This window comes from Mesoplodon mirus, assembly GCF_964341445.2.
Source record: "Mesoplodon mirus genome assembly, chromosome: 1".
NCBI lineage: Eukaryota > Metazoa > Chordata > Mammalia > Artiodactyla > Ziphiidae > Mesoplodon > Mesoplodon mirus.
In genome coordinates, this window is record NC_138976.1 from 219,341,549 (window position 1) to 219,366,903 (window position 25,355).

A 25,355-nucleotide genomic window follows, 5' to 3' on the forward strand; every position below is an offset into this window, starting at 1 on the left:
ATATGATTAATCTTTATTTTTAACTCATCCTATCTCTAGCATTCCTGCACTAAAATTCAGTAAATGCAGCAAAACCCAGTACCAGCAATATCTCAAGGATTATAAGCCGACGTGCATGTTCAATATTCCATTTTCTTATAAGTTAAGTGATTATCCATATGGTGGAAACAAGAGGTTGGATGATGGAGAAGAGTGTGATTGTGGCCCTGTTCAGGTATTTGCAAATATGTTGCCTTTACGTTTACAAAGTGTAACCTCAGCTAGAACCTAGACAGGTATGTAGCCATTAATCAACCATGGCAATTCTTGTAAAGCTTTAAAAACCGTGCTTTAAAAAAAAAATGGAAACAAGTTGTTGGTGCAGCCTCAATGCAAGGCTTCTTACCAAGTCATGTCACGATCTTGCTGGAGATTCAGAGCATCACATTAGCCTGGTTTACACAGTAATTGGCTCTTCTTGTGAGAAGGGCTCATAGGTGTCGTTAAGTCTGATCTCTCATGCACAGTAGGAGTCTGTTCTACAAAATCCCTCACAGTCAGTCAGTCGAGTTTTACTCAGGGTCTTATGAGGCTAGTCTATATCCCTGTTGACCAGTTCACATTATTAGAGAAGTTAATTGAGCAGAAACCTTCTAAACTTACACACATTTATTGCAGTCTCTGGTACATTTAGAATAAGGCTTGGAGGCATATTTTAAATTAATTCTTATTCTGCTTTTCTCTAACATAGAAGCTTTTTCTTTCAAGAGCTCATCATATAGGTATGTGTCCTAGATAATGACTTCTCACATTATCAAGTGCTCATAAATCACCTGGGCATATTGTTAAAATGTGGATTCTGATTCAGTAGGTCTGGAGTGGAACTGAGATCCTATTCCTACCCATCTGCAAGGTTGTCTAAGGCTGCCGGTCCAAGGACCACATTTTAAGTAGCTATGCTCTAGACAATGCACAATTCAAAATTCATTCTGGCCACGAAGAGACTCCAAGATCAGAGCTGAGGCAGCAAAGGTCCAGAGGTTACAGCTTCTATTTTTCAAATGTCTCAGATTAAATGGAAAGAGAATCCTAACTTTGGAAAGTGATGTTTTTGCCTATGTGCATTTTTTGGAATGGTTCTACAGTTTCATTCCAACACTTGAAGTACCTTACATGACAGGATGCAGACAGTATTTTGCAGTTTGAACTTTGTTTCAGCAGATAGGGTCTAAGTGTCCATCCTGTTATTATGATCTAACAATGCATTTTGTTAAAAGTTCAGCCCGAAATATTTAGCATCTTGAGGAAAATATAAAATCGGAAGTTGTATTATCTCACACCCAACATTTAGCATGAGAAGCAGCAGGACTCTTCCAGAGAACAGAAGTCATCAGGAGAATGGAAGGTCACAAACTTTGGGCTGTGTATGCTACCAGTGAGAATCATTAGCTGTGGAGTACTGAACAGCACAAGAGAAGGAAACTAAGTAAAAGTCCCAAACACCAGTTGCAAGCAGTAGTCTTTGTATACATATCATAGCCAAGGACCATATATTTGGATTTAACTCTGAAAAACAATTATGGCTAAATTGCACAGAAGCACCACAAATTAACTCTTCAAACAGGAGCCAAACTACAAACCGCTTCTAATTTTTCATTTTTGATTATTGCCAGGAGCGCACTAATCCTTGTTGTGATGCACACAAATGTATGTTGAAGCCAGGATTTCGTTGTGCAGAAGGAGAATGCTGTGAATCTTGTCAGGTAAGATCCTTTGCTAGGACTGGGTTTCTCTGTTTTCAGTTTATTAAGTATACATAGAACCAAAGAGTCGTCTGGCCACTGGATGACCTTCCACCACTAATCCCAGATTGGAGCTAAGATTGCTCGTACCCAATACAGCCTCTTCTGAGATGCTCAGACTCCTAAATACTAAGCAGTGTTATGGTCTGGGGAGTGGAGAAGCAGGTAAGCAGTGCTTGGACTTTCAGGAGTGGAGTTATACGACTAACATGATTCTTGCTTTTTTTGTCGATCATTACCAACCTATTTCACCTCAGCTGAGGGGGAAAATGGCATCCCAACAACAGTGAACTGAAAGGGCAAAGGGTTATCTTGGAATTGGAAAGTGACAGTGACTAGTAGCTGGAGATATATTCCTAGGAAAGATGATCGAAAGTCCAAACGCCTCTGTCTAAGGGTTTATTGACACTTCTTTCACGCCACTGGATTGCGAACTGACAAAGGAAAGGAAGTGTGTTTTATTCATCTTCAAATCTTTCCAAAACCCAGCACAAATTAAATGCATATTGAATGGCTGAATGAGAGAGAATATTTCCATGTTGTGCCCTCCAGCAGTGAGAGCCTGAGTATTTTTTTAGTTCATCTGAAAAGATCTGATTTATTGGGAGTGGTGATTCCTCATTAGAGTCAGGCATTCCCAGTTGTGCATGTACGGTGGGGTGGGGTGTGAGAAAGGGATGTACTAAAGGGGTGAAGGAGGCAAGATGAACAGAACATATGCTTCATTTCTCCATTTTATGTCCATTCCAACTCTTCTCAGTGCTGCTCTAATACCAAATTTCAAAAACACCAACTTGTCGTTCCTAAAATTACATAAAAACCAAGAACGCTAATAATTCTCAGTGGAATGGAGAGGGAAGTCATGATCCATCCTTAAAACTTTTTTAGATAAATTAAATGGGTCAACCTCCTTACTTCCTCCTACTTACTGAACCTTTCCTAACCTATGGGTGTCCAAGATTCAATCTATTCGCTTTTCTTCAACAGTTGAAAAAAGCAGCGTCTATATGCAGACCAGCAAAAGATGAGTGTGATTTTCCTGAGATGTGTACTGGCCACTCTTCCGGGTGTCCTAAGGACCAATTCCAAATAAATGGATTTCCTTGCAAGAATGCAAAAGGCTACTGCTTCATGGGGAATTGTCCCACCCAGGATGATCAGTGCAGTGCTCTGAATTGTTTGATAAAGGTGAGAGACAATTACAGTGAATGATTGATAAAGATAATAGCCGTTATTTCTGTTACTGTCCTTTAGGAATCTGGGGACAAGATTGGAGATAATGCCATTTGTGGCAGATATTACCTGGCACCTTTCTGAATAACACCTTTCATATTCATTGACTTTACCGCTAATATTAATTGACTAGCTCAGTATGTGGGTTAAGGTATGTTTGTTTCTTTTTTATATCCATATTCCTTCCTAAAATATCCTCCCAAGCAATAGGATAGTTTTTAAGTTATTTATTTGTCCCATTCTGCTTCACTGCAACATGACACTGAAATTTCAATTATATTAGAAAAGTAAGGCATTTTATGATTTGTCATATTCATGCTTTCATTGTTTTACTTTTATCATACTCTTTTTGGGTCCCAGAGGCAAAAGACAGTTCTGATATCTGCTACAAGATGAATAAAATTGGAAATAAATTTGGATACTGCAAAAACAAGAAACACGTATTATTTCCTTGTGAAGAAAAGTAAGTGCCTTGTAAAGAAAAGTACGTGCCCTCTCAGAGTGTTCTGCAAAATCAGAACAGCTCTTGTTCTGACAGCTGCCAGCCTGTTTTTACTGAGGAGATTAGGAAGAAAGGGAAACAAGAAGGGACAGAGCACACATCCCTGATGGAATTAAACGGCATTTATGCTCTGTATTTTGTAACTGAAAGTCATGGAATACAAGAAGGAAAGATGGGAAAGATTTAAGATTCTTAGGAAGAAAGGGAGGAAAAGAAGCTACAAAAAAAGAGAGAAAGAAGCAAACAGAAGGAGGGCGAAAATAAGTAGAAAAGGGGAGAAGAGGAAAAAAGAAGGAAAGCCGTCAGAAGAAAGAAAGGTACACGCTGAAGTTGAAGACAGAATGGGACAATTGGATGTTAGATCTGACTTTTAAAAAGCATGTGCTGACCCCCACTTCTGGGTTTGTTTCTGACACTTGGCAAGGCTTTCTGTGTGCCCCCAAACAGGATTTGGACTGAAAACAACAATAATAAAAACCTAGAATCAAGTTCAACTTTGCTTCTAAATATAATCCTGAAAATGGGCAGTAGCTTAACTTCTCTCACTTCCAATTGCTGCCTAATCTGTAAAGAGGGGGTTATAATAATAGCAACTTCATAGATTTGTTGTGAGAATCAACTGATGTGCTCCACGCAAGAAAGAGTAAGAAGGAAATCTTAATATCCGGATTAAAGTTATGCTAATTCAAATTACTAATAAGAAATCTTCTCTTGTAAACTTGAGCTAATATTGCTTTATGAGAACTACATAGATATCATAAAGAAATACAATCATTTTACATCTTTGTCTACTCTTCTCAGTTTCCAGGGTCAGGAAACAGGGTCCAACAGTTTACCCAGCCTCTCCTGGGCTCTGACAAGCCTGGTTTAGAAAAAAGTGACCGGGCCACTTCACTTCCAACCTAGTCTCTAAAGTTCTATTGTATTTCTGGTCCCAAGTGTGAGAATACTCTTCCTTTCCTTCAGAGATATCAAATGTGGAAAGATATGCTGCACAGGTGGGCAGCATTCTTCTGTCCTTGGAGAAGAAAAGATCTATCACCTTAAGAAGCCTCTGAGGCAGAATGCCACTGAATGCAAAACTTTTTTTTTATACCACGATTCTAAGGATTTTGGCCTGGTTGCTCCTGGAACAAAATGTGGAGATGGACTGGTAAGATGAACGCCCTTTGTTTTATGAAAACTGCTTGTCCAGTCACTGAAAACCTCACTGGATCCTATAAATGGTTCCAGAGGGCTTATATATGGGAACACAGAAAAAAATCTCTGCAGTATTTTTTTTAATTGAGCAGAGTAGCAATAACACTAGAGTAAATATTCATTTTGCTTAATAGTTGTTATACAAATTATGAAAATATTATAAATTGCTTAATTAGTGTCTTACAGTAGATGCTTAATAAAATTATAGACTGAATTTTTTTAAATTTATTTGACCATGAAGTAGCCATAGAATCTTCATTTCTTTTATTCATTCAGACATATTTACTGGGCACATACTATGGTGCCAGTGTCTGCGCAGGACACACTTGATGTAAAGATGAGTGTACTTGAGAATTTCGTAGATTAAATTAAGTGTATCACTACAATCCAACTCAACTGTTTTCATGGCGATGTGCACAAGTCCAAAGGAAGTGACTGACTTTACTTGTAGAACACAGAGCGGCATCTTCTGATGCCATTAAATGAGCGACATTTCAGCTCTGACTTTATGAACAACATTTTTCAACACACAGAAGATGAGAAAAGACTTTTTAAAAAGAAATATACCTACATAATACGCAAAGGTACAAGTGTATGGCATAGACAGGTAGCTGACAATTTCAGAGTGACTGGCGCTCCGAGTGAAATGGCAAAAAATTAAATTGAACAAGTAGAGTGAAGCCTGATTGGAAAGGCTTTATCACTCCAAGATGAAAACGTGAGAATGTAAACTAAAAACAGTAGCCATCTCATCAAGGTTTATAAACACAAGAATATTTGAAAAAATATAATGCTGTAGAGAAAATCAGCAATTTTGCAGTTGAGCAGTTTCTGTGCTATGCACCACCCCCTGACACTGCCATCCACAAGCATTACAGTATCATTCATATAATGAGATAGATAAATGAATTGGAAAGTAAAAATTCAGCATGTAAAAGCAGAATCAGAATTTAATAATTTCAGAGACCTCTATTTCAAGTCCATAGATTTAATTATACAGTTTCCCATTAAAAGGACTAAATAAACATAAAAATGGCGAGGAGTTAATAGCTGTGAAAATTTGGGTATGTGTACCAACCACAAACTAGAAAGTTCAAGGACGTTCGGTAAGATAGAGTGTATGAGCCACTGGTTTGAAGAAAATACCGAATAATTTTCTACTCACTTCAGGTAAGGAAAATCAGCCAGAGGTACAAAGCAAACGTATGACATCCCTTTCATAGAATGGCAGGAATTAAGCCAAGAAATTGATAGGGGAGCAGTTGTTAAGGAACACTTCATGATTGTGCAAACACATCACGACCATGTACCACCACAAAGAGTGCCTAATTCCTTCTAGAGAAATCTTAGTACAGAAGTGCGCCACTCACAATGGTACCAATTCTTGAACCAATTCCTATTGAGGGAACCTATGCATAGCAAACGCTAGTCTGTAGAGGTATCACAAAGACACTACTGACAGAATTTGTCATTTTCATATTTATTCTGAGATACTATTTTTTAGACTTGAGGAACGTTAAATGCCTAAAAACATTCTAGTTTCTCTTGGTAATTATTCTTTCTGGGTGAATTTTAATTTGGCACGGGAAAAGAGGACAAACATATCCCATTACCCCTGGGTGCCCTTTTCCTTAGTTATACTACAGAACTTACAACATAGATAAGAAAAAAAGATGAAAAATAAAAGATGAGAAACGGTAAGAGAGAAATATAGTAGACGGCAGAGAGAATCAGAGTAGAGGAGAGAAGAGAAGAAAGAGAGGAAATTAGTTAATTCTTTCATTCTCTACCAGAGAAGAATTGCTCAAAAACTGTCTCTGTAGTTATCTCTTTATGAAACATATAGAACAGCAAAATCAAAATAAAATACATCTCAGTATTTTCCTTTAGTTGAGCCTGAAATACTTGAAGTGAGGTCTACATGGGTTTTAAAACAATGTTTCTCAGTGTTTAATCATGTATATAGAAAACCCATTCTATAAGCATAAGGAAAGAAGATAAACAACAGACATAAGAGAATTCAGTACAGTGAACAAAGGAGACCAGCCTGAGATATCAAAGATGATAGTCTCCTATGAAACAGATGCATTTTTAAAAAGAGGAAAATCCTTTAGAAATAAGTTAAATTTATATTTTATACTATTTAGAAGGATATTAAATTTATAAAAATGATATAATTTGAAATCAAGAAGCACTGCCTTCAAAGTGCAAAATGAATCATGATTGCCTGTTTATATGCAATTTATGCAGTAAGCCATGGAATAGAAACTCCAGGAAAAAAAAAAAAAGGAAATTGGAAGCTAAACTTCTTAACACAGAAAAATAAGGAAATTTTTAAAAATAAAAGAAAATGAATAAAAGCAAGAGAAACAGTGCTAAGAAACCTGATACAGTGTTAATAGGAATTCTAGATAAAAGAAACAGAATAGAGGTAAAAAAATGTAATTAAGGAAATAATACTCAAAAATGTCCCTGAGCTTAGGAATGCATAAAGTAAAAACTCAGTACCGGGAAAAAACCATAAAAATAAATGAACATTTAGACTTACCTTCATACCATGAAGTCAACAATAAAGAAAATGTTCGATGAGCACAAAAGAAGGTAAGTATTATTTTTAAATAGGAAAAATGATCAAGTTACCATCATATTTATCTCCAATAAAAAATGCCGGAAGATAATGCAGCAAAATCCACAGAGTTTTGGGAAACAGAAATATGGTGACCCTAAAACCATATATATAACCAAGCTATTATTCAGCGTGTAAAGTGATAGAACAACACCCTCACAACCTTATGATTAAGACAATTACAGTAAAATTAGACAGCATTTATTTTCTGAAAAGAAAAATAGTCAAGTACTCCAGCCCAATGGAAAATGAATTTAAATTGAAGTGATATCTGCACTTTCGTATTCACTGCAACATTATTCACAATAGCCAATGGAAACAATTTAAATGTCCTTGGACAGGTGAATGAATATGTGATTATATATGTAAATATATATATACACATATATGTGACTTTATATATGAATATTATTTAGCCTTAAAAAATAGAAATCGTTTTTAACATGGATGAACTTGGATATTTCACTTATGCTAAGCAAAATAAGCCAGACACAGAAAGACAAATACTGTATGATCTCACTTATATGTGGAATCTAAAAACATTAAAGTCACAGAAGCAGGAAGGAGAATGATGGTTGCTAAGGATGAGGGGTAGGGAAAACAGAGAGACATTGGTTAAAGGATACAAACTCTCTGTTATAAAATGAATAAATTCTGGAGATCTAATGTAAAGCATGGTGACTATAGTTAATAATACCGTAATGTGTACTTGAAATTTTCTGAGAAGTAGATCTTAGGTGTTATCACAAAAAAAGTAACTATTTGAGGTGATGGGTGTGTTAATTAGGTTGTTTGTGGTCATCTCACAATGTATAAGAGTACCTAAAGTCATCATGATATACACTTTAAATATATACGACTTTTAAGTGTTAATTATACCTCAATAGAGTTGGAAAAACATTTCCAGATGTAAGCTTTTTTTCCTAAAAAAACAGGTAAAAATAAAAATAACAGTTGACAAATAAATGAGCTAAGATAAGCCAGGCAATAACCACAAGCAACAAAACAACAGTAATTTGGTCATAAAACTTACCCCCCAGGGGCTCCCCTGGTGGCGCAGTGGTTGAGAATCTGCCTGCCAGTGCAGGGCACACGGGTTCGAGCCCTGGTCTGGGAGGATCCCACATGCCACGGAGCAACTAGGCCCATGAGCCACAATTACTGAGCCCGCGCGTCTGGAGCCTGTGCTCCGCAACAAGAGAGGCTGCAATAGTGAGAGGCCCGTGCACCGCGATGAAGAGTGGCCCCCGCTCGCCGCAACTAGAGAAAGCCCTCGCACAGAAACGAAGACCCAACACAGCCAAAAATAAATAAAGGAGTTCCTTTAAACAAAAACAACAACAACAAAAAACACTTACCCCCCAAAACGAGCATAATTTAAAACAAAAGTAATAAGTATAAATAAGAAGATTAATTGATTTTGACAAAATGCTCAACCAGCAACTGTGAAATAAACAATCATGGATCCTTATCAAATCAGAAGAAAACCTGATAGAATAGAAGAAATTGCTGCAATTACAGTGGTGGAATCTTTGATAGATTAACATTTGAAGAATTAATAAGGACACAGACATTATAATAATTAATGTTTGTATACAACAGTATTTGAATGTGCAGTACTCATTTCAAATAACCATCAAATATTTATAGAGGATTTCTTCTTCCACAGAAGATTCTACATGTGGTTTTTCACAATAGAACAAATGACGCAAATTCTAAGAGCAAGTAATTCTAATTCATCTTGGTGACTTCATTTCTAGGTGTGCAGCAAGGGTGAATGCATGACTACTGCACAGGCCTACAATTCAACCGACTGCTCCTCTCAGCGCAATGAAAATTCTGTAAGGTTTGACTCCTTTTAAAATTAGTGTCTTACCATTCATTTATTTACACAAGACTTCATTCCTGAGCCCATGTATAAGTGCAGGTGTGCGCATGAGCGTGTATGTATGTATGTATATATGTATATATAGTGATCTTTAAATCAAATATGCATTGGGGATCCATTTTTTTCATGTATCATCAATAATATTGATCCAAAAGCCAAACCAAGTATTATACATAGATAATGCCAGTGTTGCAAGTATATGTCTTATCACTGGACTGGTAATCTAGAAACCCAGGAGCTTACATACGAATGAAGTTTAAACCTGAAGTTTAACATTGGATCTATCATAATTTCACTTACAGTTAAATTACACCAATATCAACATTAGCCTAAAGCTTCTGAGAAAAACAATAAAAGCAATTTTTTTCACTCATTTAACACTGTCCAATACTAGCAGTACCTAGCAGTTTGCATGTGTGGGTAACATCTTTCCTAAGCCAAATTAATCAGTAACACGTATATAGAGTTATACTCTTTCAATTATTTTACATATATATTAAATTTTAAAAGCTTCAAAACAACATCAAAAGATAAGTACTATTTCTATGCCCACTTTTAGAGACGGCGAACCAGTCACACTGATGGTATGTGCAAGGAAAAGCTGAGAATTCAATACAGAAAGAGTGTGTGTTCTTAACCATTACACAATGCTCTTTGATGGACTAAACATTATACCATCACTTTTCTCCCACGTTAATCTCACTGTTACTAAGCCTAGTTAGAGTCTCCTCTTTGGCTATGACACGTCCAGCTCTAGCTGGGCTGTTCATTTAATAAGATTTATGGCTTCTGGAAAAATAAGTCAAACTATCTGGTTCATCTGGTTTTGAATTTGTCGGGATCATTCTCTTGTTCCAAGGCCATCTTCAAAGATAGCTGCTCCTTGTATTTTGTTTGCTTATTCTTCCCAACACTGATTTTGGTATGCAGTTTAGTTAATTAATCAATAAAAAGATCATGAGTGTGTGGGTGTGTGTATTTTTGGGGGGGTGTGTTTGATGTAGAGCTGGCACTAAGCTAAATGAGCGGCGAAACACGACTTACGTCAGCCATTTGATGAATTATGATTTATGGCTCTTCCAGGTGGATGACGGTGAACTTGAGTGCCAGTGTGAGGCAGTACAGGCATCTGCGGAATGGGAGGAAACCTTAAATGTTACCAGTGAGCATCCTAGATTAATATAATATCTTTCATATATCAAAAGCCTCGCTGGTGAGAATGCTTTTTGCTTATATTCTAAGTCTACTACACATTTGTTGTATTTCTGTATGGATTTGTATGGTCTTCTTGGTACGCTGGATATTTAAATACCCAAGTTTGAATTTACTAAAATTTCTTTTTAAAATGAACGTATCTCCTTCTAGTTAAATTTGGATGAGTTCTTCTAAGAACCCGTAACACAGTAAGGCCTTTTCTATAGTCAATAACTGATAATCCAACTTTTCCTGCTGACTGTGATTCCCTTAAACACAATGGAATCTTGGGTGGAGTGTTCATTGTTAATACAGATAATAATTTGTGCAATGTTTTGGCCTTTTACTTTATTTAAAAAAATAACCGGGGGGATTCCCTGGTGGCCCAGTGGTTGAGAATCTGCCTGCTAATGCAGGGGACACGGGTTCGAGCCCTGGTCTGGGATCCCACATGCCGCAGAGCAACTAGACCCGTGAACCACAACTACTGAGCCTGCACGTCTGGAGCCTGTGCTCCACAACAAGAGAGGCCGCGATAGTGAGAGGCCCATGCACCATGATGAAGAATGGCCCCCGGTTGCCACAACTAGAGAAAGCCCTCGCACAGAAACGAAGACCCAACACAGCAAAAATAAATAAATTAATAAACTCCCACCCCCAACATCTTCAAAAAAAGAAATAGCAGAAAATTTCAAATTAGGCATGAGCATGAATTTAAAATAAATAAATAAATAAATAACCGGGGCTTCCCTGGTGGCGCAGTGGTTGAGAGTCCGCCTGCCGATGCAGGGGACATGGGTTCGTGCCCTGGTCCAGGAAGATCCCACATGCCGCAGAGCAGCTGGGCCCATGGGCCATGGCTGCTGAGCCTGCATGTCTGGAGCCTGTGCTCCGCAACGGGAGAGGCCACAACAGTGAGAGGCCTGCGTACCGCAACAACAACAACAAAAAAACGGTGGAGGGAGAATTACAGCCCTTTAAGGAAGGAAGAAGCAGAATTGTAACAGCTCAGTTAAATGTTAATATTCCATTGTCCTAAAGCTGATGTCCTGGCTGAAGTTCATGTGTTTTAATGTTACAGATATCTCCACCCTGGTGGTTGTGCTCATCCTGGTTATTACTGGTGCTGTGGTTGCCATAGTATTAATTCGTTACAAAAAATGTATTAAGTTGAAGCAAGTTCAAAGGTATGTCTGTATTCTCTGTGTGTTGAAGGGGACCATGACTGAGACTATGTAAGCTTTATGGCCATAGAGGTGGGAGAAAAGTATAAGCCTCTTACTGAAGACCAAGAAAGAGTAGTAATAAGTCAAGCTTTTACACACTTCGCTTTCATTGAAATGTTTATCCCAGTGACTCCCAAACTTTAGCACACTGGAATCAAAAGAGATTTAGGATTGACATACATATACTACTATATATAAAATAGATAACTAATGAGAACAGACTGTATAGCACAGGGAACTCTACTCAATGCTCTGTGGTGACCTAAATGGGAAGGAAATCCAAGGAAGAGGGGATATTTGTATACACGTGGCTAATTCACCTTGCTATCCAGCAGAAACTAACACAGCATTGTAAAGCAACTATACTCCAATTTTTTTTTAAAAAGGGATTTAAAAAAATACTAAATTTGATTCCTCCATCAGATTTAATTGTTATAGAGTGTAACATGATTATCAGTCTTTAAAAAATCTCCGAGATGATTTAATATTAACCACAGGCTTACCTCATACTTTAGCTGGTATCAACATTCAATTCCTTTCTTGACAGCCCACCGAGAGAAACCCTAGGAGTGGAGAATAAAGGATACTTTGGTGATGAGCAGCAGACAAGGACTGAGTCCATCTTACCTGATAGTCACCCCCTACATGTAAGAAAATATCATTTGCACTAGTTAATCAATTTAAAAAGTAGTTGTAGGCATGTCTGAAGTGGAACTATCCCTAAGCTAAGTGAGGTGGGAAATGCAGAATAGTCTAACATGATTCCACACCAATAATCTTCAGCTGACAGGTGGGGAAGGAGAGGATGGCAGGACTCAAACACACCAAGACACTATTTCAGAGCAGAATATATTGGTTAAATAAAATACTAATTTGTGCATGACTGGAAAAATGTACAAGCATAAATCATATTCTGGGATATAAAACAAATCTTAATAAATTTAAAAGAATTGGGGTCATACAAAATATGTTCTCAAAATAAAATTCTATTAGAGATCAGTATCAGAAAAATACTGGGAAAAATCTTTTTCTCGTAAAAAATTTAAAATGTACAACACTAAATGATAGTGTTAAGAGATAAATATTCGGGGGTAAAAGTATAATCACATGCAAGGAGGAGGTCATTATTTTAAGTTGGGAAAGTGGCTAATTTGGGGGGAGGAAGTGGGTGACAGTAATGATAGGAAACTTGAAATGGCAAAGTTTTATTCCTTAATCAGTGCAGTGACTGCAAGGATATTTACCTTAAATGGTTCATTAAGCCATGAATCTGTTTTGTGTGTGTTTTTTATCTGTATTGTATTTTCCCAAGAAATGACTAAAAATGAATAAGGGCAACAATGCCAATTATTAGTGGGGATATAGAGAGTAAAAACTCTCATAAAAGCTAATGAAACTTTAAATGGTACAACCAATAGGTAAAATTCATACTATACCCTAAACATGATCATACGCATTCCCTGTAATCCAGCAATTCCTGTCATTATGAACACACCAAACAGAAATGTGTACATGTGTATATCGGAAAACATCAACAATGATGTTCCAACAGCATTATTTGCAAAAAGTGAAAATAATACGAATGTCCAATAACACTACAGAGAAGGAAAAATGAACTACTAACATTTACAACATACTATTGTATGTGATATCTTACTGTCACATACTCTTTGACAGCACACCAAACCCAAAAGCAAACTGTATGATTCAACTTATGTAAATTCAAACTGACAAAACTACTCTATGGTACTAGAAGTCAGGGTAGTCGTACCACAGGGAAGATTTTCAGAGGGAACGGTAAAGTTTTATGTTTTGATCTGGGTGGGGTTCGGTTACCCATAGGTGCTCATTTTAAAAAATTCACCCACCTCATATTTTCTGTTTGTACATTTCTTTGCGTATCTTTTACATTAAAAGTTTATTAAAATAACACCCATAGCAATATATGAAAACCTAATAAAAAAGCTGACAATCCTGTAAAAGTCCCTGCAAGCAGTGGCTTGTTCAGCACCTTTAACAACAGCTATGATTTCCAAAGCATTTGACTCAGTGGGGAAAAAAAAAAAATGTGAGTGCTGGTTAGGAAGCTACAAAAGCATCCTCTTAAAAAAGTTAACCAGTGAGGAAAGAATTTGCGATAATATACCGATGAAACTGCCCACTAGGACCTAAGTCTTGAAGGAAGTATGAACTGATCATTGTTAGATGCGAATGCCAATGAAAATATAACGGTGCTAGTATTTTAAAATTAGGATTTTTTTGGGGGGGGGGGTTAGTGGTAATCTTGCTCCACAGCTCCAGAGATTTTGAATGCTTTACCCCAACTCTCCATGTCCCATAAGCCCTGTGCTTTTTACTGTACAATATTACAGAACAAGCTCCACCCTACCCCCAGGAACACGTATATGACATTACAGTAGAAAGGCTTTTACTGAACTTCTCTTACTTATGTCTGTATAGTTACCCTTTCTCTGGTAATATGGTTTATCATTTTTATCCATTCATACATTTTATTATGCCAGTGGTGACCCAAATAAAACAAGTCTTCATTGTCCATGCAAATGAAAGGAAAATACTGTGTAATAATTTTTTAAGCTTACACTGAGATTTTCTGATATGAAAACACAGGATGCTAATATCAGGTTTAAATAAGAAACTGAATGTAGATGCACTTAGTACTGTGTTTGGTATATATTTAGCACTTAATATGTGTTAAATATCTACTATGCCTCATGCACTGTCACAGTAACTTTCCTAATTACATTTTCTTTAAATTAATGTGCAAAACAGTTGCACTCCCAGAGAAAGGATTCAGGTGGAGTTAGCCTGAGCATATGATCAATGATAGATAGTCACCAGAGGTTCAAATAGAGCCTGGGGCATATTTATATTGAATACAAAATCCTTAAGGGCTTTTTGGATTTTTAGTTAAATGGGGGAACTTAGAAGAAGAGCTTAATAAATATTTGTTAAATATATGAATTTATTTAATTAACCATATAGCATAATATATTATAAATGTAGATTGTATAGGACAGTTTGGGTCCTTGAATCTCTTGTTTAGGTTTTTTGTATTATTTGTCATAAAGTTATATGAATAATAATGATTTAGCTCACTCCTGTTTGATACATTAGTTACCCATCAAAGGCCAGTTCTCAGCAAAATTGTGGTTTGGAAAAGATCTGTGTTTGGTGTCCTTTCCCAGTTACATTAATGATATTTGGTTAGCTTTTCTGTCTGGTACCCAGTGCCTCTCCTAGGTCCTGTTTCCACTGAACCATGCTGCCTGGTTGTATTAATGTCCACTGGGGGTTAAAAGAAAGCACTTCAAAAACGGTAACTTCAGCAGGGTACATCTGCATTACAATAGTAAGTTCTGGAAATCCTCAAAGACTTCCAAGGTCCAAAGCGATGTGCCTGGTTGTGGAATTTCAGGCATGCAGACAATTACAGACTCTAAGATTTGGAAGTTAACAGACTGACCTTGAACTACTCATATCATAACATGTAAAGAAACTCCCACTCTTATATGTATGCTTGATTTACAGATAAGTTGTTAGACTCATCCATCACAAGAGAACAACCTAGGCAAGAATATTGTCTCCGTGTGTTTCAATATTTGTACATTTACTAGGACTGTATCCTAGAGACGACTAGCAAATGTATTTTGTAGGCTTGGAAAATAGTCATATTTGTTTGAGCCCTAACTGCAGGTCAAGAGTATCTCTTTTCATCAGCCAAGACCTGCAGAGTCCTTGGTGAGACTTCCAACCAGTTTCTTGAGTCCACGCCACATCACGCTGGTATGGTGCCGTGGCTCTTTTCTGTTGGCTGTGCTAGTCTGTGTACATTTCACTAATAATCTTGGTGCCACTTAACCACTCATTGGTTCCTTGAAAATTTCCAACAATATAACATGGCTCTCTGACTTGAGGCAGAAACAGGAACTTCCTACTTCTCAGCAGGGCTGGGATTAGGGTGATGAAGAGCACAGTGACTCTTGTAAGTACACAGTCAGATACTGTCATTATTTAAAATATTGACTGTGCTCATGAATTCTTGGGAATTAGTTCTGATTTTTTTTTAAACAACACATTAACGTATTATTTATTGTGATCACAGAGTTTGTTTGTACCCCTTAAATGTTGCTCCTGGGACAAATGCCTTGCTCACCTCGCCCTGGTCCCAGCCCTGGTTCTCAGGGGTCAAACCCAATGACAGCTTCCAGAGAGGCCTTGATCAGCAGAGGGCTTTCCACTAACTGAGGAAGGTGTCTTCCCTGAATAAATATTGATGAGAAAAACAAATTGGCTAAATCAGCCCACACATGCACGAGAGACATGGAGCCAAAAAAGAGATATTACCAGGTTTCTAAGAGCACCTGTACCACTGGAATCTTCATCTACACGTGTATCCTCAAGGTCACACAGAACACTTCTTATTCAGAACTGGACGCCAAAATCACCAAGATTCTCAACTACATCTTTGTAAATTCGGCAATTCTCATTACGCATCGTTCAATGGCTAGAAGGGTGTGATTAAGGGAGTGTTGTCTGTGGCTCCACAGAATCTGCCTGTCACACAAAAGGGTCTCAAAACGTGCTGTATAGTCAGGGTGGCACGGAATGAGCATATCTCCCCATGCCCTGCTCCACCAGCACAGTCCCTTTTTATAAATTGGTTTTACTGGGATTTCAACTGAGATTTTTTTTTTGAATGAAAGCTCTAGTACTTGAAAAATGTTTGGCAATCTTCTTACCGAATATATTGTTGGAGAGAGTTACAACCAGGATAACAAGGAAACATGGCTTCTGATAAAACTTCTTAGGACGTCCGGGGAAGATGGCGGAAGAGGAAGACGCAGAGATCACCTTCCTCCCCACAGATACACCAGAAATACATCTACACGTGGAACAACTCCTAGAGAACACCTACTGAACGCTGGCAGAAGACCTCAGACCTCCCAAAAGGCAAGAAACTCCCCACGTACCTGGGTAGGGCAAAGCGGAGAGATTCCCGCACACAGGATCAGGCCGACCGGCACTCACCAGCCCGAGAGGCTTGTCTCCTTGCCCTCTGGGGCGGGCGGGGCTGGGAGCTGAGGCTCGGCTTGGTCGGAGCGCAGGGAGAGGACTGGGGCTGGCGGCGTGAACACAGCCTGCAGGGGGTTAGTGCACCACGGCTAGCCGGGAGGGAGTCCGGGGAAAAGTCTGGACCTGCCGAAGAGGCAAGAGACTTCTTCTTCCCTCTTTGTTTCCTGGTGCGAGAGGAGAGGAGATTAAGAGCGCTGCTTAAAGGAGCTCCAGAGACCTGCGCGAGCCGCGGCTAAAAGCGCGGACCCCAGGGACGCTGGGGCTGCTGCTGCCGCCGGCCAAGAGGCCTGAGCGCAAGTGCAGGTCACCGTGCACGCCCCCCTTCCGGGGAGCCTCTGAGGCCCGCCACTGCCGGGGACCGGGCATCCAGGGACGGCTTCCGCGGGAGAACGCACGGCGCGCCTCGGGCTGGTGCAACGTCACGCCGGCCTCTGACGCCGCACGCTCGCCCCGCCTCCGTGCCCCTCCCTCCCCCCCGGCCTGAGTGAGCCAGAGTCCCCGAAGCAGCTGCTCCTTTAACTCCGTCCTGTTTGAGCAAAGAAAAGACGCCCTCCGGCGACCTACACGCAGAGGCGGGGCCAAACCCAAAGCTGAGACCTGGGAGCTGTGAGAACAAAGAAGAGAAAGGGAAATCTCTCCCAGCAACCTCAGAAGCAACGGATTAAAGCTCCGCAATCAACTCGATGTACCTTGCATCTGTGGAATACATGAATTGACAACGGATCATCCCAAATTGAGGAGGTGGACTTGGAGAGCAAGATTTATGATTCTTTCCCCTTTTCCTCTTTTTGTGAGTGTGTATGTGTATGCTTCTGTGTGAGATTTTGTCTGTAGATCTTTGCTTCCACCATTTGTCCCAGGGTTCTATCCTTCCGGGTTTTTTGTTTGTTTTAATTAATAATTATTTTTTATTTTAATAACTTTATTATATTTTATCATACTTTATTTTATTTTACTTTATCTTCTTTCTTTCTTTCTGTCCTTCCTTCCCTCCTTCCTTCCCTCCCTCCTCCCTCCCTCCCTCTTCTTTCTTTCTTTCTTTCTTTCTTTCTACTTCTACTAATTCTTTCTAGCTACTTTTTCTCCCTTTTATTCTGAGCCATGTGGATGAAAGGCTCCTGGTGCTGCACCCAGGAGTCACTGCTGTGCCTCTGAGGTGGGAGAGCCAACTTCAGGACACTTGTCCACAAGAGACCTCCAGGCTCCACATAATGTCAAACGGAGAAAATCTCCCAGAGATCTCCATCTCAACACCAGCACCCAGCTTCACTCAACGACCAGCAAGCTACAGTGCTGGACACCCTATGCCAAACAACTAGCAAGACAGGAACACAACCCCACGCATTAGCAGAGAGGCTGCCTAAAATCATAATAAGTCCACAGACACCCCAAAACACACCACCATACGTGGACCTGCCCACCAGAAAGACAAGATCCAACTTCATGCACCAAAACACAGGCACTAGTCCCCTCCACCAGGAAGCCTACACAACACACTGAACAAACCTTAGCCACTGGGGACAGACATCAAAAACAACGGGAACTACGAACCTGCAGCCTGCAAAAAGGAGACCTCAAACACAGTAAGATAAGCAAAATGAGAAGACAGAAAAACACACAGCAGCTGAAGGAGCAAGATAAAAACCCACCAGACCTAACAAATGAAGAGGAAATAGGCAGTCTACCTGAAAAAGAATTCAGAATAATGATAGTAAAGATGATCAAAAATCTTGGAAATAGAATAGACAAAATGCAAGAAACATTTAACAAGGAACTAGCAGAACTAAAGATGAATCAAGCAATGATGAACAACACAATAAATGAAATTAAAAACACTCTAGATGGGATCAATAGCAGAATAACTGAGGCAGAAGAACGGATAAGTGACGTGGAAGATAAAATAGTGGAAATAACTACTGCAGAGCAGAAGAAAGAAAAAAGAATGAAAAGAACTGAGGACAGTCTGAGAGACCTCTGGGACAACATTAAATGCACCAACGTTCGAATTATAGGGCTTCCAGAAGAAGAGAAAAAGAAAAGGACTGAGAAAATATTGGAAGAGATTATAGTTGAAAACTTCCCTAAGATGGGAAAGGAAACAGTTAATCAAGTCCAGGAGGCACAGAGAGTCCCATATAGAATAAATCCAAGGAGAAATATGCCAAGACACATATTAATCAAACTGTCAAAAATTAAATACAAAGAAAACATATTAAAAGCAGCAAGGGAAAAACAACAAATAACACACAAGGGAATCCCCATAAGGTTAACAGCTGATCTTTCAGCAGAAACTCTGCAAGCAAGAAGGGACTTGCAAGACATATTTAAAGTGATGAAGGAGAAAAACCTGCAACCAAGATTACTCTACCCAGCAAGGATCTCATTCAGATTTGATGGAGAAATTAAAACCTTTACAGACAAGCAAAAGCTGAGAGAGTTCAGCACCACCAAACCAGCTTTACAACAAATGCTAAAGGAACTTCTCTAGGCAAGAAACACAACAGAAGGAAAAGACCTACAATGACGAACCCAAAACAATTAAGAAAATGGGAATAGGAACATACATATCGATAATTACCTTAAATGTAAATGGACTAAATGCTCCCACCAAAAGATACAGGTTGGCTGAATGGATACAAAACAAGACCCATATATATGCTGTCTACAAGAGACCCACTTCAGACCTAGAGACACATACAGACTGAAAGTAAGGGGATGGAAAAAGATATTCCATTCAAATGGAAACCAAAAGATAGCTGGAGTAGCAATTCTCATATCAGACAAAATAGACTTTAAAATAAAGACTATTAGAAGAGACAAAGAAGGACACTACATAATGATCAAGGGATCGATCCAAGAAGAAGATATAACAATTGTTAATATTTATGCACCCAACATAGGAGCACCACAATACATAGGCAAATACTAACAGCCATAAAAGGGGAAATCGACAGTAACACACTCATAGTAGGGGACTTTAACATCCCACTTTCACCAATGGACAGATCATCCAAAATGAAAATAAATAAGGAAACACAAACTTTAAATGATACATTAAACAAAATGGACTTAATTGATATTTATAGGACATTCCATCCAAAAACAACAGAATACACATTTTTCTCAAGTGCTCATGGAACATTCTCCAGGATAGATCATATCTTGGGTCACAAATCAAGCCTTGGTAAATTTAAGAAAATTGAAATTGTATCAAGTATCTTTTCCAACCACAATGCTATGAGACTAGATATCAATTATAGGAAAAGATCTGTAAAAAATACAAACACATGGAGGCTAAACAATACACTACTTAATAACGAAGTGATCACTGAAGAAATCAAAGAGGAAATCAAAAAATACCTAGAAACAAATAACAATGGAGACACGATGACCCAAAACCTATGGGATGCAGCAAAAGCAGATCTAAGAGGGAAGGTTATAGCAATACAATCCCACCTTAAGAAACAGGAAACATCTCGAATGAACAACCTGACCTTGCACCTAAAGCAATTAGAGAAAGAAGAACAAAACAACCCCAAAGTTAGCAGAAGGAAAGAAATCATAAAAATCAGATCAGAAATAAATGAAAAAGAAATGAAGGAAATGATAGCAAAGATCAATAAAACTGAAAGCTGGCTCTTTGACAAGATAAACAAAATTGATAAACCATTAGCCAGACTCATCAAGAAAGAAAGGGAGAAGACTCAAATCAATAGAATTAGAAATGAAAAAGGAGAAGTAACAACTGACACTGTAGAAATACAAAAGATCATGAGAGATTACTACAAGCAACTCTATGCCAATAAATGGACAACCTGGAAGAAATGGACAAATTCTTCGAAATGCACAACCTGCCAAGACTGAATCAGGAAGAAATAGAATATATGAACAGACCAATCACAAGCACTGAAATTGAGATTGTGATTAAAAATCTTCCAACAAACAAAAGCCCAGGACCAGATGGCTTCACAGGTGAATTCTATCAAACATTTAGAGAAGAGCTAACACCTATCCTTCCCAAACTCTTCCAAAATATAGCAGAGGGAGGAACACTCCCAAACTCATTCTATGAGGCCACCATCACCTTGATACCAAAGCCAGACAAGGATGTCACAAAGAAAGAAAACTACAGGTCTATATCACTGATGAACATAGATGCAAAAATCCTCAACAAAATACTAGCAAACAGAATCCAACAGCACATTAAAAGGATCATACACCATGATCAAGTGGGGTTTATTCCAGGAATGCAAGGATTCTTCAATATATGCAAATCAATCAACGTGATACACCATATTAACAAATTGAAGGAGAAAAACCATATGATCATCTCAACAGATGCAGAGAAAGCTTTCGACAAAATTCAACACCCATTTATGATAAAAACCCTGCAGAAAGTAGGCATAGAGGGAACTTTCCTCAACATAATAAAGGCCATATATGACAAACCCACAGCCAACATTGTCCTCAATGGTGAAAAACTGAAAGCATTTGCACTAAGATCAGGAACAAGACAAGGCTGCCCACTCTCACCACTCTTATTCAACATAGCTTTGGAAGTTTTAGCCACAGCAATCAGAGAAGAAGAGGAAATAAAAGGAATCCAAATAGGAAAAGAAGAAGTAAAGCTGTCACTGTTTGCAGATGACATGATAGTATACAAAGAGAATCCTAAAGATGCTACCAGAAAACTACTAGAGCTAATCAATGAATTTGGTAAAGTAGCAGGATACAAAATTAATGCACAGAAATCTCTGGCATTCCTATACACTTATGATGAAAAATCTGAAAGTGAAATCAAGAAAACACTCCCATGTACCACTGCAACAAAAAGAATAAAATATCTAGGAATATACCTACCTAAGGAGACAAAAGACCTGTATGCAGAAAATTATAAGACACTGATGAAAGAAATTAAAGATGATACAAATAGATGGAGAGATATACCATGTTCTTGGATTGGAAGAATCAATATTGTGAAAATAACTCTACTACCCAAAACAATCTACAGATTCAATGCAATCCCTATCAAACTACCACTGGCATTTTTCACAGAACTAGAACAAAAAATTTCACAATTTCTATGGAAACACAAAAGACCCCGAATAGCCAAAGCAATCTTGAGAACGAAAAACGGAGCTGGAGGAATCAGGCTCCCTGATTTCAGACTATACTACAAAGCTACAGTAATCAAGACAGTATGGTACTGGCACAGAAGCAGGAAGACAGATCAATGGAACAGGATAGAAAGCCCAGAGATAAACCCACACAGATATGGTCACCTTATCTTTGATAAAGGAGGCAGGAATGTACAGTGGAGAAAGGACAGCCTCTTCAATAAGTGGTGCTGGGAAAACTGGATAGGGACATGTAAAAGTATGAGATTAGATCACTCCCTACCACCATACACAAAAATAAGCTCAAAATGGATTAAAGACCTAAATGTAAAGCCAGAAACTATCAAACTCTTAGAGGAAAACATAGGCAGAACACTCTATCACATAAATCACCGCAAGATCCTTTTTGACCCACCTCCTAGAGAAATGGAAATAAAAACAAAAAGAAACAAATGCGACCTAATGAAACTCAAAGCTTTTTCACAGCAAAGGAAACCATAAACAAGACCAAAAGACAACCCTCAGAATGGGAGTAAATATTTGCAAATGAAGCAACTGACGAAGGATTAATCTCCAAAATTTATAAGCAGCTCATGCAGCTCAGTAACAAAAAAACAAAGAACCGAATCCAAAAATGGGCAGAAGACCTAAATAGACATTTCTCCAAAGAAGATATATAGATTGCCAACAAACACATGAAAGAATGCTCGACATCATTAATCATTAGAGAAATGCAAATCAAAACTACAATGAGATATCATCTCACACCAGTCAGGATGGCCATCATCAAAAAATCTAGAAACAATAAATGCTGGAGAGGGTGTGGAGAAAAGGGAACACTCTTGCGCTGTTGGTGGGAATGTGAATTGGTACAGCCACTATGGAGAACAGTATGGAGGTTCCTTACAAAACTACAAATAGAACTACCATATGACCCAGCAATCCCAGTACTGGGCATATACCCTGAGAAAACCATAATTCAAAAAGAGTCATGTACCAAATTGTTCACTGCAGCTCTATTTACAATAGCCCAGAGATGGAAACAACCTAAGTGTCCATCGACAGATGAATGGATAAAGAAGATGTGGCACATATATACAATGGAATATTACTCAGCCATAAAAAGAAACAAAAATGAGCTATTTGTAATGAGGTGGATAGACCTAGAGTCTGTCATATAGAGTGAAGTATGTCAGAAAGAGAAAGACAGATTCCGTATGCTAACACATATATATGGAATTTAAGGGGAAAAAAAAGTCATGAAGAACCTAGGGGTAAAACAGGAATAAAGACACAGACCTACTTGAGAATGGACTTGAGGATATGGGGAGGGGGAAGGGTAAGCTGTGACAAAGCGAGAGAGAGGCATGGACATATATACACTACCAAACGTAAGGTAGACAGCTAGTGGGAAGCAGCCGCATAGCACAGGGAGATCAGCTTGGTGCTTTGTGACCGCCTGGAGGGGTGGGTTAGGGAGGGTTGGAGGAAGGGAGATGCAAGAGGGAAGGGATATGGGAACAGATGTATAACTGATTCACTCTGTTATAAAGCAGAAACTAATACACCATTGTGAAGCAATTATACTCCAATAAAGTTGTAAAAAAAAAAAAAAACTTCACTTATCCTGAACTATCATTACCTCACCCCACCCCCATCCCCTCCATTCCCTAGCGATTCACAGTCTTAGGTTTCTCATGGATCAAGAAGAGGTGGTCTGTGTGTATATGTGCTCATGTGTATGTGTGCCTATGTGTGAAATCTGGTTTGGTTCCTGACACAACAAAATGTGTTTATTATAGAAACCTGCAAATAAAGAGCCAAGAGGAATCGCAGATCCCAATCCAAGTGCCAAAGTGGTAGGTTCCTGTGACAGACGGTTCCCTCCTTTTTAAATTTTTCAAAGGCTAGCCTCCTTTTGTGTTCTTTGTCTACTCATTGATTGGAGAGATCCTCTGTTCTTATCAAAAGATAAGGAGGGTTGAAACTGTTTTCCCTAATATGCTTAAATTTCTAACTGATACTTCAGCAGTGCATGTTTTAGTCCAAGAGTTTTCAACCTGACTGAAGGAGCAAGCTAGAATTCAACAGTGTCAGAGTCTGAATATATTTTGGAAATAACAACAAAAACAAAATTTCTTTCTCAAACTTTTCTTGGCTAGAGTATGCATACCCATGGGTTCTCATGAGGTATTTTAAAGGACATAGCAGTACTGGTAATCATAGAAAAGGTATCCTTTCCAATGGAACAGTTTTTTTCATGATAACTTTGCCCAAGTTTTCACTTACAAATCAGTAACTGACTATGCCTGAGGGATGATTTCACTTTTGAATTATTATGTCTAATGTCAGAAAATTTATCAAAAAAATGTGATTTTTGCCAAAGGGAGACAAAATGAGCATTGTTTGGCTACATTTCAGAGTTTTTGTTTTCATTCCTTCATTCATCCATTCAGTGACTTTTGTTGAGTCCCTACAATGTACTGGGTTAATGTGAAGCTTTCCCCAAGAAAGCATTCTTACTAGAAATACTGTCCAATACACTTTCCCTGTTGGGATGGAGAAGGAAAGACTTTTCTAATGGTCCTTCCACTCCACAAGGATGAACCTGTCTCATACTGGGGAGTAGAAAGAGATAGATGCTCCTTAGTGCAAGCAAACTGGCTTCTTGTATTGAAAAATAAAATGATTTTCTTTCTTTTGTGATAGGCTTGTTGATTTTATTTTATAATGATGGCTTAGTTAGCCATGGCTAAGGCGATTTGGGAAAATGTGAATAAATGAAGTACACCAGAATCCAGAGAGGTTACTGTAATTAGTAGATATAAATGAAATATAACATGCTTATAGATTTTGCAGAAAACAATTCACTTTTAACCATCTCTTTTTATTTAGAGCTTGAAATTGGATATCCAAAATGGCTGTGCAAGGCTAGGCTGAGGATTCTGGATGTAAGATCTTCTTAACCTTCCCTAGATGTTTGCTACACATATTTCTGGTAGTTTTTCAAATGTTTTTTATCCAGACAGAAAACGGTGAAGAGAAACAACATCTTCTATAATATTTACCTGTAGAATGGCATAGACATAGGGTACCAAAAAAATCTACCATTTTTCAAATGCTCCTTAGCTTAATACAAAAAATAGTCTTCTTGCTCTAGTATTTTCTTACAAAATATTAATCTAATTACTTTTTAAAAAAGAGTCAAAACTTAGAGGATAGTAAATTACAACACTGAGTCTAAGAAGTAAAACATCTCTTATAACAGGTTATTTCTTTGGGAACATAAAAGTACTTATCTTAATTTGAACCTGACATAATTACCATTAATTATGGTTTAAATGAACATCTCTCCTGCAGAGATGCCAAGGAAATCGGTACAGGAAACATCAGATTCCACTAGTTAATTAAAAGGTAGACAGGGCTTCCCTGGTGGCGCAGTGGTTGAGAGTCCGCCTGCCGATGCAGGGGATACGGGTTCGTGCCCCGGTCTG

General features: G+C 38.4%; 1 protein-coding gene across 1 annotated transcript in view; it reads left to right on the forward strand.

The window, feature by feature from the left end:
• Window positions 1-24,801, forward strand: part of ADAM7 (ADAM metallopeptidase domain 7) — a gene marked incomplete at both ends in the record, with an annotated part of 51,781 nt that extends 26,980 nt beyond the window's left edge. The window contains 12 exon segments of the mRNA XM_082626689.1: window positions 40-214; window positions 1,653-1,742; window positions 2,769-2,985; window positions 3,375-3,477; window positions 4,483-4,669; window positions 9,103-9,183; window positions 10,314-10,392; window positions 11,506-11,611; window positions 12,198-12,297; window positions 15,383-15,454; window positions 23,664-23,720; window positions 24,757-24,801. Of these exon segments, the coding sequence (XP_082482815.1) occupies window positions 40-214; window positions 1,653-1,742; window positions 2,769-2,985; window positions 3,375-3,477; window positions 4,483-4,669; window positions 9,103-9,183; window positions 10,314-10,392; window positions 11,506-11,611; window positions 12,198-12,297; window positions 15,383-15,454; window positions 23,664-23,720; window positions 24,757-24,801 (1,312 nt within the window).
• Window positions 24,802-25,355: the final 554 nt, after the last annotated feature.